Raw genomic sequence first — 16,297 nt, forward strand, 5'->3', positions numbered from 1 at the left:
GCTAATTTTTTTTTCATATTCCTGAAAGAAAATTTTGTATAAAACCTTGTAAAAAACCTTGTATAAATTTAAAATTAAATTACTTCAATTTCTTTACAAATCAGTTTTTTAATGACTGCTTATAAATTAATAGCAATACTGGGTTGTAAATAAATTAGACTATTCCTTCCTCATGAAATTCAGAGATCATCATACTATGTTGATATTAAGAATTAGAAAGAAAGTTTAATGCTATTTCAAAAGAGCCATTTAAAGAAATATAAAACCCCTCCACTTCCCAGTCCTCATTTAATAAGATTGAAAACTGACTTCAAGGTTTCTCTAGTATGAATGATGTTAAATATTTAAGCTTCTGATGTTAGTGGTAGTATAGGATTATTGAAGTAATTACTCTAAATTGGTGGGTGGTCTTGGGAAACCCATTTAGAATTGATAGCTTCCTATGTTGTTAGTAAAGTTACAAGGATCATGAAACCATTAACTTAGTCTATCAGTACACTTTTATTGACTTAGTTTTGGGATTAGTCTTACACTGTAGCCTAATTACCTACTTGGGCATTGGATGCAGGATAGTTTGTGATTTTTTTTTTCCTATGTGAAGCCACTTCCTGACATTCATTTCATGAAAGCATTTTTCTTTCTGAAACAGTTTCATAAACATTAACTGTCAGCATGTAAAATTCTATAAATGTAATACTATATTCTACATAGCAAAAATATATTTTAAGTAGTTTTTCTTTAAAAAAAAATTTCATTAGCTGTGCCTTGTGCGGCTTTATCTATGATTCAGGTTTACAATTGTTACTTGAATTCCCAATGTAGGCTTAAACAAGAACTGATAAAGAGCAATCTTGGGCTCCCTCTTCTGGTCAAACCATAACATTGCTTTTTTAGCCTTTGACTTTTCCATCTGTCTCTCCTCCCTAAACACAGCCTAAAATATTAAAATGAATTAAGAATGAAAATCATTCTCTCAAATAAGATTGAATCATTACAAGATCTGCACTAGTTATCATAATCATTTTCAAGGAAATACATATTTATCATTATTGGTCACAGAATAAAATGTTTTTTGAAAATCTCCTTAAATGTCTAATTTTAAAATTATCCACATATTTTTTTCCCTAAAAACAGAGTTTTTGTGTTACAAATTATTTATCCTTGATATGTAATGGTGGGTTTTATGTCTTTATCGAGTTAAAATTATCTACATAATTATAAACATTATACTCTTATTTTTAAAATTTTAAATATTATAGTTAACACTGATTAAAATATGCATATAATTTCTCTAAGAAAACTAAAGATCAAAATAAGAAATGCTTTTAAGGATATGAAAGAGAAGTTCTCAAGAGAAATCTAAAGCTCTCGATAAATAACCACATATAAAAATGTTCCAAATCACTAATAGTAAAAAAAAAATGCACATAAAAAAAAAACCTTCTGTGATCCTCCTCACAATAAACAAATTGGCAAAGATATGACATATAAGGAAAATGACAAATGTTGGAGAGTTGTGGGAGAACTAATGCAGTGTGGTGGAGCTGTGAACTGCAATGGTTAGACAGCAATTTGGAGCTCAAAAAAAAAAAAAATCACTGAATTGTTCAAGCCCTTTAGTCTTGTACCACTATTAGTCCTAGACCTCAAATAGAACAAAGACAGTTGGAATCAACCCATATATACAAAAATATTTATAGCAGCACTTTTTATTATAGCAAAGAACTAGAAATAAAGGGGAAGATATGCATTTGGGGGATGGCTGAACAAATTATCATATGTGAATGTAACAATTTTTTTATTATATTGCACAGTGAAAAAATTATAAAATGAATGGATTCAGAAAAACTTGGGAAGACTTATATGAACTGCAAAATTAATGCAAAGTGAAGTGAACAGAACCAGGGAATAATTTATACTATCGCTAGGACATTGCAAAGATAAATAAATTGAAAGATCAATACAATGACCAACCTTGACTGCAAAGGCCCAGTAATGAACATGTTACCCATCTCTTGAGAAGAGAGGTGAAAGGGACTATAGGTATAGGAAGAAGAGGATAAGTTTTATACATATATAAAAGTATATAAAATATATCTACATATAAAAGTATATATAAACATATGTATGTATGTGTGTATGTATAATAATGCTATCAAAACAAAAAAGGCCATTTAAAGAATATACAGAAATAGAGCAGCACTGAAACAATGTTGAATATATTTTATATTTAATCTTTAAAAAGTAGATATTTGTAGTTTCAGAGAAAATCTTTTTTGAATTTTTTTGAATCATCTAATGTTTATATTTGTTGGTATTTGTCAATTTCAGAAATCTAATGGACTTAGCTTATGAGAAAATAATAAAATGTACTAAGAAAATTTACATAAAATACCTAGGAATTTAATATGATAGTTTCAACCAGTTTTAAGTTGGGGAGAAAAATTAATATTTGGAGCAATGAGAATTCTTCACACTAAGGAAAGGCAGATAATATTTTTTAAAAGAAAGTAATAAAATTTAGCACTTAAAGAAGATAATTTATATTATGTAATCATTATCAGTTCAGATTTAACAAATAATTCTGATATATTTGCAGATTTGGTAATAGTCATTTCTGTCACTGTGTACTTTGTAGGACAGAAATGTCTGTCTCTAATGATTATTTGAAAGATATATAAATAAGAAAAAAATCTAGCATATTATGCATTATTTTTAACAATGTTGATGGGGAAAGCACAATATTTTTCAAGTTTGCATTAGTATTTTGTCACCCTCTTTTGGTTGGTTATTAGTTTCTATCATTATACCCAAGGTAATTGTTTCTTTTTTCTCTAGCAGCAATATTCAGAAATTTGAATAAATCACGTTTTTGTTTATTTCTCAAAACAGTTTTTATATGATTTTGCTTTAATGTATTTAACAAAGTCAATTTAATGTATTTACAACAAACAATTTAACAAAATATTAACAAATGGAGAATCACGGGGAAAGTCATAACTATTGGGGCTGATTCAGAAATATTTTGAACAACTGAATTGAAAGAGTAAACCTGAAAGGTTTGACTTGGAAGGAAGTTGTTAGTTGAGCCCCTCAGTGGTTCAGTGCTGTTTTTCTTTTCTTCCCTTCCCTCCTCCCCAGTGATTTGATTAATGGCATAGATTTCATACTTAGCAGGTTTACAGATTGTAGAGGGCTGAAACTATTGAGTCGATGCACTGAGGTCAGGACTTCCAAGCACTTGAGGCTAACTACTTATTGGACAATACTCTATGGACATATGCTTGGAAAATGGTCCTTCCCACTATCCTGTGCTGGCTCAATGGTTCGTGTATATAGAGGATTGTAGGAGGGACTAGGGGGAGTAAGATGAGCCAGGGTCACACTTTGGTGGTAGACGAGGGAGAACTTCTGCTTCCATCCTGTTCCATCCTGCCTCTAAGACCAAGAATAAAGACTAAGGACTTTTGCTTATCCTGACTCCGGCTGATTCTGGGGTGTCCTGGGTACTAGCGCGGTCATCACAATAGATGATTCAAGACTAAAGGGGATGTCACTTGGATGACATACATAAGAATAAAAAAGATCTTGACAGATCAGAAGAATAGACTAAGTATGATAGCTGAAATTCAATAGTAGATATAAAATAAATAATAAACTAGTATCATAAATATAGAGCTGGAAAGGAATCTCAGATGTCATTATAATCTACTGGTTTTGCACATGAAAGAATTGAGGCCCTAAGAAATTAAGTCTGTTTGAGGCAGAATTCAAGCCTAGGTTTTCCAAGTCTTACATTTGTGTGTTTTGTTTTAGTCAACTTAATGGGACAGGCAAGAGTATGTGTGAAAATGTTTTGGTGTTTAATGTAAAAGTCAACAATGTGATCTGACTTTAAAAAGTTGTTGAAATCTTGTTATATTAAAAAGTATAGTATATAGATCTAGCATATACTATATTAACTTTTGGATATCAAATTTAAGAAATAATAAGAACATTTATTAAATATACCTCCTGTGTGCAAGATACTCAACTAGGTAGTGGGGTTATAAAAACGAAAATGGAACTTAATATTCTCTCATATAACATGTACATATATTAGTATACATAACAAAATGTAATGTAGGAAACTAAAGGAGTATAAGAGAGATATCAGCGATCTGTGGTAGAAAGTAGCATTTGATTTGAGCTTTGAAAATTGAAATCAAAATAGGGATGAAGATGAGGATGAAATGCATTTTAGGAATAGCCTTAAAAAGGTACAGAGATGAAAGATAAAATGCCATGTATGAAGAATAGCAAATTGGCTATTTTGGCCAATCATGATAGGCTAATTGAACTAAACTAGTAAGGCTTTTAAAAGTCCTTTAATGCCAAGCAGAGAAATTTATATTTGGTCTTGTAAATCATAGAGAGTTGGTGATTTATTTCACTGGGGGAACAAAGGACACTGATGAACTGGAGCAAGATAACAACTAGAGTGGGGATAGTCGTAGAGGTCATGCCATTGGTCAATTGATAAAATGGGGGTTGCAAATAGACTTGGGGATGATGGGCATGAGTTATTCTGCTTGTCCTCCAAAACTAAGTCAATGAGTCTAAGATGCAGAAAGGCTAATTTAGGCTTGACATACAGAAACTTTTTTTTTTAAACAATTAAAACTGTCCAAAAGTGAAACCCAGCTGCCTCAATTAATAGTGGATTTCCCCACCACTAGAGATTTTCAGATTGAATGACTACTTATTAATTAAATTCTAAAGGAGATTCTTGTTCAAATGTAAGCTAAATGACCTCTGAAATTTCTTCTGTGAGATTTGCAAAATGGTGTTTCAAATACATAACAAAATACTACCTTAGGTAACAAATTCTTGAATAAAATTAAAATCCTTCAAATGATATGAATGCAGTAGTTACGTAGGTTAAACTATATAATATGTTAGCTGATAAAATAATGGGGCATGAAAGTACATATTAATTGACTTTTCAAACTTATGTTGTATAAATATAGATTTAGGGATCTTAAAAAATGATTAAAGTGATAGATTGTAACATTAAGAATTGATGTTCTAATACCTATTTAGGGAGCTTTTAAAACACAGATTATTGAGCCAATAGGCTATAATGGCCAAAAGAAACCCTTCTTATTTCGCAGATCAGTGACGCGATAAACAATAATGGCCTAGACATTTCTACAGTATGTGTCTGGCCTGAATGTACTAGGAAACACTTAAGATGGAGTAGTTCATATTCCTTTTCCCACTCCTTCACCCCACCCTACTCCACCTTTTCTTCTTCCCTCCTCCCCCCAAAAACATGTTTGGTAAGAGGAAAAAACATATTAAAGTTTGAATATTTCTAGTTTCTACTTTTAGGCTCTGTTATAAATTGAAAAAAAAAAATTAAAGATATGTCCTAAAGGTACACATTCTTTAGAGATGTTATTTCTAGTTTAGTTGCAGTCCTTTGTATATTTTAAAGGTCAAAATAGGAATTTCTAATGTAGAGAGGATAATTAAAACACAATGCTACAATTTTGCTACATTGTATTTACTAGGCTTTTTTCTTTTAAATGTATCTGCCAATAAATTCAATGCTTTCATAATCCAGTTTGTATGAACAACTTTGGGCAAATGAAAAATGATGTATTACATTCTTGTATATTTTTATACTATGCTACAGTTATGTGGAAAATGGAGGAGGTGAATAAATTGAAACAGAGCTTATTAACCTGTGACAGAAATTTAAAATGAACATTTAAAATTCCCCAGTCTAATATTTTCTATCTTGACAAAATTCCTGGTCAGCTTAGAAAGTGCATTTCCATTTAAAAAGAATGTTAACATCATGGCAATCCAAGAATAATGTCATAAGATCAACAGTAGAATAGTTTGTTTCCCTGATGGTCATGCTTTTTAATCTTCTACTTCATTAATCAGTGGCCAGACCTAAAGTTTTTGTAACCGCAAACCTTTATTTCAATTTAGAGTGAGTTGATTTCAAAAGAACTTAGTAGTATGTAAGGATTTTAACTTTGAAATATATCAGCATAGTACTGTGTTACAAAGATAAGACCTTATTCTCATTCATTCATTCATTCATTCAAAAAAAAAAAAAAAAAAAGCAACTCTGACTGATATTTTCTTGTTTAAGCAGGAGAATACCGTACTTACCCTTTATTGTTGGTATAAACCATTATTTTACTGAGAACCATTAGCTATTTAAAACTTGGTACATAAATTAAAGAGGAGCTAAATGGATTTGTGATTGTTGCCATTAGTAGCATTTTAGATTATACAGGCAATTATTGTGTTCATTATCCTAGAACAGCCCCTTTGCAAAACTATTGTGGTTGTCTTAGACATTATGCACAAATTTTCCCTTGGAGATTAAAATTTCCAGTGGCGTATTTAATTTTGTTATCACAGTTGTTTCAAATAGAACAAATATTATGACAAGTAGAAGAAAATTTGCTTTACAAATATGGGAAATTACAATAAATGTTGAAAATTACTCTGTAGTCTGCTTAATTCACCTTTTTTCTTATGTAGTCATAATTACCTCAAATGATTAAGAATATTCTATTAGTGAAAAGATTGTAGCTATGGCAAAGGACAGAGAGGTTCTCCAAGATATTAGAAGTTTCTAGTTGGAAAATAATAACACTTCTAAATTTATCAGTTAAGTGGGTTTTTAACTAGAATGTGACTTGGAACATTTAGGAATCCAGATAAGCTAATAAATGTCCTTTAGGTTAATTTTAAATATTACTGTGCATAGTCAGAAAGCTGTTATTAAATACTTACTCTTGATAGTGTTTGTGGTTCTCTTTTTTGATGCAATTTTAAAAATAAGAGCTATATCTTTAATTTATTCCTCTTTAGAGATTTCCTCTGTTAAGATTTAATAAGTCAACTTCACTTTAAGAAGAAATTCAACCTACTACTATGTATTGGTGGTCAGATTACTATTAGACTCTAGGAAGATTAGATGTACTTAAGGTAGTGTACCTAAAAGAAAGCTGGATGTAATCCTGTTTTTTTTTTTTTTTTTTAAGATATTTTTCACCTGAGAAAAAAATAAGTTTTTCTTTAATTTGCTCTAAAAACCATTTGGACAACATTTTATTTGGTCTCTTGACTCTTATATTCACCAATAAGGCAATTGACCACATCTGTCTTCATCAATTAGAAAGGTATTAATGCTTGAATTATCTACATATCAGTGTGCAGTGGGTTACATTTAATGTTTCGATCCTATATGTGGTGTTTTTTCAAAAGGAAACTTTGTATTCATTTCTAACTGTTTTTGTCTCTGCTTTTACAGTCTTTCACTGCTATGATGCAGGGGAGGGGAGTGTGAGGTAGTGGTTATGCATTTTGCTGGACAGAGATTCTTTATTTTATTACAAAAAAAAGACCAACTCTAGAAGGCCAGATTAAATCATTCCTTTCACTTTTTAATGGGATTTGGATGAATAGAGTAAAATATGCACTTTGCATTCATTGATAGCATCTTTAGGTTGAGGTAATTGAGTCTTTTTTCCCTGACTGAATGAATAATGACTTCATCTGATCCTCAGCGAGGCCTGAAACTTAGACCGCCTTTGTCAACGCAAAAAGATCTGGGCTTTGAAACATGCTCTACTTCCCTGGCTTAATTTTTCTTCATTTTAATCCAAAAACCTATTTTTCTCAATAATTCAAGCATAAACTATGTAGTAGTTGAAGCAGCGGAAATTGCAAGATATTTGTCCTCGTTGTGCTGCTTTTTAAATGCAGCTGATAAATCAGCCGCTGTGGTCTTCAGCTGCCTTGTTCTCAAGGGAAGGGACAGCCTATACAGAAGCAAGAATGTTGGAATTTTTCAGAACTGTTTAAATATAGTTCTTTTTCAGACTATTTGTTATCTAGGGAAATGTTATGTTTTACTGATCCTGCTGGCACTGCCTAGAGATAAAAGTGCTTCTGTGATAAAACTCAGAGAAGTTCTTGTTGATATAATTTTCCCACACATTTTACTTGGCTAAAAGTTGTTCCACTAAAGTGAATCTCTGTGTATTATACCTTATTGGGAAAATAGGAAGTTTGAGATTTCTGTTTCTTTGAAAAGTTTCTATTCAGAGTTAATTACTAGATCTCTTGGCTTGTTTTCCTGTTCTATTGAGGGGTACAATAGGAAAAGTGGTTTTCTTCTTGTGGAAAGCCTGGGCTCTTATTCAATATGTTAAATTAAAAATAAGCAGATATTCCACTTGAAATTGATACTTATCTGTAAATTATTCATTATTTAAAGTTTCCTCAGTCATTAGATGCATCGCATATCATAAGATATAAAGAAGTAAAATGAGGTCAGGTTTCAGAAACATTAAGCCTGATTCACCAACACACAGTTTCCAAAGTGAACTTTCCAAAGTATGCTGAGGAATGTTGTCCCTAGATTTATGCAGGAAATGAGCATCTTGCTGGCTTGTGCACCAGTGGGGTGGCTAGCAATACAAATGGGCACTTGGATTATAAATTCTTTAGGTCATGTAACTCTATCTAGAGGTGCATATGGAATCAGCTGTGTCTAGTTGTATGCTCCTGTAAACATATTACTTTTTTTTCTATAGTCTTTAAAATCTATTTACAAGGAATATCACCTGCAATTAAGTGATTCTCCCATTAAAACTGGAAACATAAATGTTTTAAGCATAGACTCTTAAGGAAGCTGTGAATGCTATTTCCTCTTTTGCTTCAGAAAGTATATTGTTGGGTCTTACCAGGTTAGTGTTGCAAAAATTATTTTTTAACTGAAAATTCTATCCTAGGAAAAGCTTAAAGGTAAAATTACTCTCCCCATATAGACTCAGTTTTGGATGTTTTAACTATTGAATCTAGAATTTTCAGTAGATTCAGTTGCAAACCTTAGCTAAAAGCAGGCTTAGATTAATCATGTACAAAAATGATAAGATAAAAAACTAATTTTTTAAAGATCATTTTAAGGATTTTGATATTACTACAAAATGAACTTATATAAAACAATTCTCAAATTTTTTCATGGTAGGACATACTTAACAATTATCCATTTCCATTTATCCCTTTCAGAATCATCCAACTGTCATTAAGTATTGATATAATTTTGCCATTATCAATCTGATTTTAAGCTCAGAGATAGAGGAGGTAGTAAATAGTATTTGTCAGTTTGGACTGCATGAAACTCAGATTTATAAAGTTATATACTTCTTATAAAGTAGAAGTTCCTTTGAGCTCCTTAAGAGAACAAAAACTAGAAGTATATAATAATATTTAGTGGTATAAGAATGTTTTTTTGAAGAAAGAGCAGGCAAGTTCTCTTCAACTCATTATCTTTTAATAATTCTCAAGTGGAGTAAAGAGTTCTGAATAAATATAATTCAGATTTCTGTCACAGTAGAAGCTGCATGTCAATATGTGAGAGATACCAAAACTTACCTATAAGCAAATAACTATTCCCAACAATATTTCAGTTTCTGCCCTGGTAGACTATTCTAATGCTAACATCTGATTATAGCACTTATATTTATTTTCTTTGCATTTTTTTTTTACTCATTTTGTAAAGTTTTTCAAAGAATTGTTTTGATTTTGACTGAACTTGAGGAATTCTTTCCATACCAATAAATATAGTGAAATATGATGAAGCTATTTAGATTAAAACATTTTTTTCCATTTCATTCTACTATTGACATAAATGTTCTTTTAAATGAAAAACATGTAATAAATGAATTTTGGAAATATAAATAGCTTTCATATTGTAGATTATAATATATCAATTCTAAATTTATTGTAATGTTTTAGTAATCTGTACAAATAAACCTTTTGTTATTTCTTTCAGGTGGGATTGTTGGACCTTGAGCTGAATCAGCTGACCAAAGCATTGTTTTTGGCCCTTGTTGCCCTTTCGGTTGTTATGGTAACCTTGCAAGGATTTGTAGGCCCATGGTACCGTAACCTTTTCAGGTTCCTCCTATTATTTTCCTACATCATCCCTATAAGGTATGTATAAGGATAAAGGGGAGAAAAGAGAAATCTCTAACTTCAGAATGTAACTTTCTTGAAGTTATATCAGTTTCCATGAAAGAAATTGATCTTATAAGAATGTTGAAAGAGAAGAGGTTAAAGGAGAAATCTGCTGTTTTTTAAGTTTATTTTATAAGGAGAGAGGTTCCTCTTTGAGAGAGGGATTATAACTATCTTCTAGGATACTAAAGTGATCTAATCCTTCTCCTATTGTACATGTATTGATAAGAATATTATCTTGATCTTTTGGATTATGCAATTTGAGAAGATGTCAGTCTTAATTCCTGCAAATTGAATAACTATGACTGATTATAATTAAAACTGATGTTTATGACCAATTTTTAAAAACTTTATGTCTTTCTGCAGGAATCTATAGGTATTATTTACATTTAAAAAGAAAATTTTTATGTTAACTATTTTAAATAACAATATAAATTGTATATCCAATATATGTAATATATTTAATGTATACAGATATGTATTATTCATAATACATGAAAAGTGCCTTGCAACCTTAAAATACTATGTAAATTTAGCTATCTTAATAAAAATTTGAAGTTTATTAATTACTGAACATACGGTGCTGCATCTACATGTAATATATGATCTAAATATATTTGTAAAATTGAATAAGCTCTAATAGCTAACTTTATCACAAAAGCAGTCTATAGTTATATAGACCATCTAGAAAATTAAGTATATTACATATATGCATATATGTATACATTAAATATATGAACTTTGTGAGTTACTCACTTGATTTATTTTTTTAATATAAACCAGAATGAAGTTTTTAACGCAAAACATTGAGTATTTTCTACTTAGGCCAACTATGAAATTTTAAAGAACTCATGAATTAGAAGAGAAGATTCTGTGTATGTGTACCTCTTTCCCATTGTAGGATGTAAGATAGTATAGGGTTGTATGTCCAATGATGGATTTAGTCATTTGGAAGGTACAAGTGTGCCTCCATTTACATTTTTTACCTTTACATTTATATTACAGCATCTTGCTGAAAAGATGATTGTAATGTTTAGCAATCTATTTGGCCACTCATATTCTAAAATGGTAATTACATTTTTACCTCTGGTGTCCCTGTGTTCAAAACACCACCTAGAACCATCATTATTGCTGCCAGTGAGATTTCTTCTGATTCATTTAAGTCTTGTTAGTTTTCTTGCTTCTGGTTAGAAAAAAATAGATCTTCATTCTCCATGGCAATGATAATTGGACCTATGGGAGCTGTGGGAAGAAGAGAAGAGGAACAAAGAGTGAGGACTATGGAATACCCTTGATTAGTGTTTGTGACTTGGGTGAAATTTTAGAGGCTGAGTTGAAGCAATTCCAAAAAAACAGGAAAGAGTGGTGTTCCCAACACTTAAAGAGAGCAAGGAAAAGAAGATCACTAACAGTGTCAGAGGCTTTAGAGAGTGCAAGAAAAATGAAGATTGAAAAAAGGTCGTTAAATTTGAACATTAAAAAGTCATTGGTAACTTTGGAGAAAATAATTTCCATTGAATGATGAGATCAGATCTGCTGCTGTAGAATTAGGAAGAGGGTGAGAGGAGAAGAAATCTTCCCCAGGAGGTTAACTACAAAAGGCGGGAGAGAGAAAGATGATAGCAGGATTGATAACATCAAATATTGGTGTTTTTGAGGATGAGGAAGACATGGGCATGCTTGTAGGCAGCAGGAACTGAGCCAGTAGACAGGGAGACCTTGAAGATAAGTGAAAGCTTTTCCCTTTTCTGGTGACAGACCTAATAGAAATTTAAACTGCTTCAGCCTCTGACATATCACCATAGATTATCTTAAGTATGACTTGCAACAAAACTCAGTTGTTACAAGTCCCAGGTCACAGAATTGTGTACCTTTATACCAAGAAAGCTGGGAAAAAAGCATCAAAATTAGCACGTCCAGAAAGACTTCAAGGTATTCGTGCACTAAGACATAAAGTTCTTATGAGACTATCAAAGACAAAAAAGCATGTCAGCAGAGATTATGGTGGCTCCATGTATGATACGTGTGTATGTAACAGGGTAAAGTGATTAAGGAGCAGAAAATTGTTGTGAAAGTGTTAAAAACAGAGTCAAAGAAGTAAGTAAAAAGGACATTTTTTTAAAATATGGGATATTAAATGTTAAAGAAAAAAGGGTAAGTCATAGAGTAAGGATGACAAGGGATACAGTCTATTGGAGAAGAGTTAGAATGAGCTCATTAGTGCAGATAGAGGGATGGATCTTGTTAAGGAAGATAGCCATCTCTTTTTTAAATTTATTTATTTATTTTTTTTTTGGAAAAAAATTTTCTTTACAACATTATCCCTGTTCCGACTTTATCCCTCCCTCCTTCTACCCCCTTCCCCAGATGGCAAGCAGTCCTTTACATGTTAAATATGTCACAGTATATCCTAGATACAATATATGTGTGCAGAACCAAACAGTTCTCTTGTTACACAGGAAGAATTGGATTCAGAAGGTAAAAATAGCCCAGGAAGAAAAACAAAAATGCAAACAGTTTACATTCATTTCCCAGTGTTCTTTCTTTGGGTGTAGCTGCTTCTGTCCATCATTGATCAATTGAAACAGATTTGGATCTTCTCTTCATTGAAGAAATCCACTTCTGTCAGAATATATCCTCATACAGTATCGTTGTTGAAGTATATAATGATCTCCTGGTTCTTGTCATTTTACTTAGCATCAGTTCATGTAAGTCTCTCCAAGCCTCTTTGTATTCATCCTGCTGGTCATTTCTTACAGAACAATAATATTCCATAACATTCATATACCACAATTTACCCAGCCATTCTCCAATTGATGGGCATCCATTCATTTTCCAGCTTCTAGCCACTACAAACAGGGCTGTCACAAATATTTTGGCACATACAGGTCCCTTTCCCTTCTTTAGTATCTCTTTGGGAGATGGCTATCTCTTCATATGAAGTTATTACTCATGTGTTCTCTCATAGTGGCCCTGAGCTAAGAGCTTTATAGTAATTATCCATTTGATCTTCAAGTGATATTTATTATTTTCATTTTACAGATTACAAAACTGAGGTAGAGATTTTAGTGACTTGCCTAGAGTCTCACATCTAGTGACTGATGCTGGATTTGAACTCAGATCTTCTTGACTCCAAGCCTGATGCTCTAACCACTGCACCATATTAGGTTCCCCTTGGAGTAGAAGGCATCTGAAAAATGAGAAATGAGAAGAGATTTCCCATGAATAGCCTTTATTTTTTTTTTTCAGTAAAATATGAGACAAAGTTCTCAATTCATAATGTAAGGGTAGAGGAAACCATGACAGCTTTGAGGAAGGAAGAAGAGCCGTTGTGTTGTCAGAATAGTAGTTAGAGAGATATGAAAGGATTGCCCAGCAGCAGGGAGGGCCCTGTGAAGATTATACATAACATAAATGTTATCTTGGACCCAGTTGGAATAGTTGAATGATTTTCTCTTCTCTGCATGTTCAAGTCTCTCTTTCTTTAAGCTCATCTGTTCAGGTCCCAACTGTTCTGGGAAGCCTTCTTTGACCTTCTTCAATAGAAAATGATAAAATTTTTCTCTACCTTTTTCTTAAGCAATTGTTTGCATTTCTCCCATTTTCCTCCCTCACTCCCACAATTAAACTATTTTAAATCCCTAGAAGGCAGAGTCTGTGCTGCCTAATAGACAGCTCAGTGACATAGTGCAGGGAGCACAGAGCCTGAAGTCAAGAAGACCTAAGTGTAAATTCCATTTCAGACACTTAGCAGCTGTGTGATTCTGAGCAACTTGCTTACCCTCCATCTGCTTTCATGACCTGAAAAATCAAGATAATGATAGCATTTATCCTCTAGGATTGTTTTGAGGTTGGATGTTTGGCACAATACCTGCCGCATAGTAAGCATTCTATAAATTCTAGCTATTATTTTTTAAAAGCACCTTAAGTGCTTACTATATGCAGAACATTATTCTAAACACTGAGGATATAAATGGAAAAGTAAGCCAGTCACTTTTTCCAAGGAGCTCACTTTCTAATCGGGGATAGACAGGGCATATGGACTATTTTCAAAGTACAGTGGCCAAACTCAAGGCAACAATATTATTTCTGTGGTGAAAAGTATTTACCTGTAGCTAGTCTCTCCTCTCACCAGTTCATTCTTCTTCCCAGTGCCAGAGTGATCTTCCTAAGATCGAGAGATGTGTTTGCTCAAAATTGTGATTCTGTTGTGTGTTTAAGTTAAATTGCAAACTCTGCCCAGCAGTTAAGGCCCCCTTCAGCCTTGTTCCAACCTATCCTTTCAGTCTTATATCATCTTACTCCTATTCGCACACAGTGTTTCAGAACTCTTCATTCTACTCTGGATTTTTCTTATCTCTAGTCTTCATGCTTCCCTAGTATCTATTCTCTCTTCATTACTATCCTAAAGAATCTTTTTCTTCCTTCATGCTTCAGCTCAGGTGCCTCTTGATCTTCCCCCCAAATAATATTTTCTTCCTCCTCAACTTTTTCTGAAGGTCTTTATCCAGCTCTCTTTTCCCCTTTCACACCTTCCCTGAGGCTATCCTTATCTTCTATGACATATTCCCCGATTTTGAGGATATGAACTATGTTGTTTTTCTATCTTTGTCTTATTCTCGGTATTGATCACAAAGCTTATGCTTTGGTCATTCCTGCTTCAGTGTTACTGCATTGAATTGAGTTTTGAACTCCCAGCTTACAACTGAATTTTTTAATTTTTATTTTAAAAAACATTCTGTAGATGTTTATTCTACTTACAGTTACAAAAACCTGTGAAGTTCCATGTTTTAATGTACGGTGTTATACTTTGCAATATAAAATACAATTTACAGAATTTCTATTAAGTAAACCTAAACACACTTGATTTTTTTAAAATTTGTGTATTTAAATTAGAAATGCTTTAGTTTTTTCTTTTAAAAAAAACTTCCATCACATTAGATGTTTGAGCTTTACATCTATATACAATTTAACATTATAACTCTTGATTTATAATACAGATCATCCAAATTACTAAGTGTACAGCTGAATTTTTTAAATTAAATCTTTTAAACAAAAGAATATATCTTGCAACATCCCTGTTACATAAGGAATTTAAATAATTTCCTCTTACTTAACAAGTGAGAAAACAGATTCAAAAGTGACTTGTCACATGGTTATTAAATGTCGAGACCAGAGCTCACACTCAGTTCTTCTTTAAGACCAGTGAATATCTTTTCAAGACTTTGTGCTATAACACAGGGAATGTAAGAGCTGCCAAGTACCAATGTCCTGTGGAGGGAGAAGGAGCTGAGGAAGGAAATGTCTTAATATCCAGGATTATATCTTGAATCTACCAATTATTGACTCCTGAAAAGGCATTTGGCCTTTCTGAACCTCAGTTTACTTATATAATGGGAATTTTTTTTTGAGTTATTTTGTAATCAATGAAGCATTGAAAATTATATAACACTATAAAATTAAAGATATTATTAGTGTTATATTTCTTTTTGCCAGTTTGTTAATATCTTCTAAACATTTTGTTTCTTAGATTTCAGACCTCTTTTCTTGCATATCTTGCCTGCTCCTTTCTCCCTAAAATTCGGTTCCACCTGGTTCTTTATTTTTGTTAATTTTGCTTCAGGTATTTTTTGGTCACCAATTTTAAAAAAGATGGAGTAGGGTAAATATATCACAACTATTTTCTAGATCCTGAGATGCTACTTAAGACTTTTTTTTTTTTTTTTTTTTTTTTTACTGCTGTCTGTTATCAGTTTTAGATGATATATTATGAATAAAGCTTTGTTTCTCCAGGAGGTTAGGCTGTAATGTTAAATCTTTGATTGGAGGAAGTGATTTAATGCTAGACCTTTTTGAAAATACTCCTTACATTTAAAGGGACATGATAAATGCTATCTATGACAGTACATAAAGATTTCTGGTTCCTGATTAGATTGACAAACCCTAACAATATATGATTATTCACTTTTTCTTTTCATAAGTTAATAGTGTTGGGGAAATTAATATTTTTCTTTTGTCAGCAAATACTTTTTTTACATGTAAAATGAAGAAGATAGATCCCATTTAGAAATTAAAAGATTTCAGTCATTTCTATATTTTGTGTTCAGTCAATCTGAGGGAGACATGTTAGAATTCTAAGATCTCTAGCACTAGCTCAGTTTAGCTCCAAAATAACTCACGCCTACTTCAAGTAGATATTTCACCTCCTTTGCTGTGCTCTTAGAATGCAATTATGCAGATTTAGTAGAAGGGATGAAAA

The 16,297-nt window shown here is 32.1% G+C and overlaps 1 protein-coding gene and 1 pseudogene across 2 annotated transcripts in view; both read left to right on the top strand.

The window, feature by feature from the left end:
- The window catches only part of ATP9B (ATPase phospholipid transporting 9B (putative)), a 431,234-nt gene that overhangs the window by 270,532 nt on the left and 144,405 nt on the right, over window positions 1-16,297 (top strand). For both annotated transcript variants that reach the window (XM_051970555.1, XM_051970554.1), the window contains exon 12: window positions 9,854-10,014. In XM_051970555.1, coding sequence (XP_051826515.1) covers window positions 9,854-10,014 — 161 coding nt within the window. The remainder of the gene's footprint in view (window positions 1-9,853; window positions 10,015-16,297) is intronic.
- LOC127545956 (60S ribosomal protein L34-like) lies at window positions 11,655-12,910 on the top strand (annotated as a pseudogene).

Source organism: Antechinus flavipes, chromosome 1 (genome assembly GCF_016432865.1).
Source record: "Antechinus flavipes isolate AdamAnt ecotype Samford, QLD, Australia chromosome 1, AdamAnt_v2, whole genome shotgun sequence".
Classification (NCBI taxonomy): domain Eukaryota; kingdom Metazoa; phylum Chordata; class Mammalia; order Dasyuromorphia; family Dasyuridae; genus Antechinus; species Antechinus flavipes.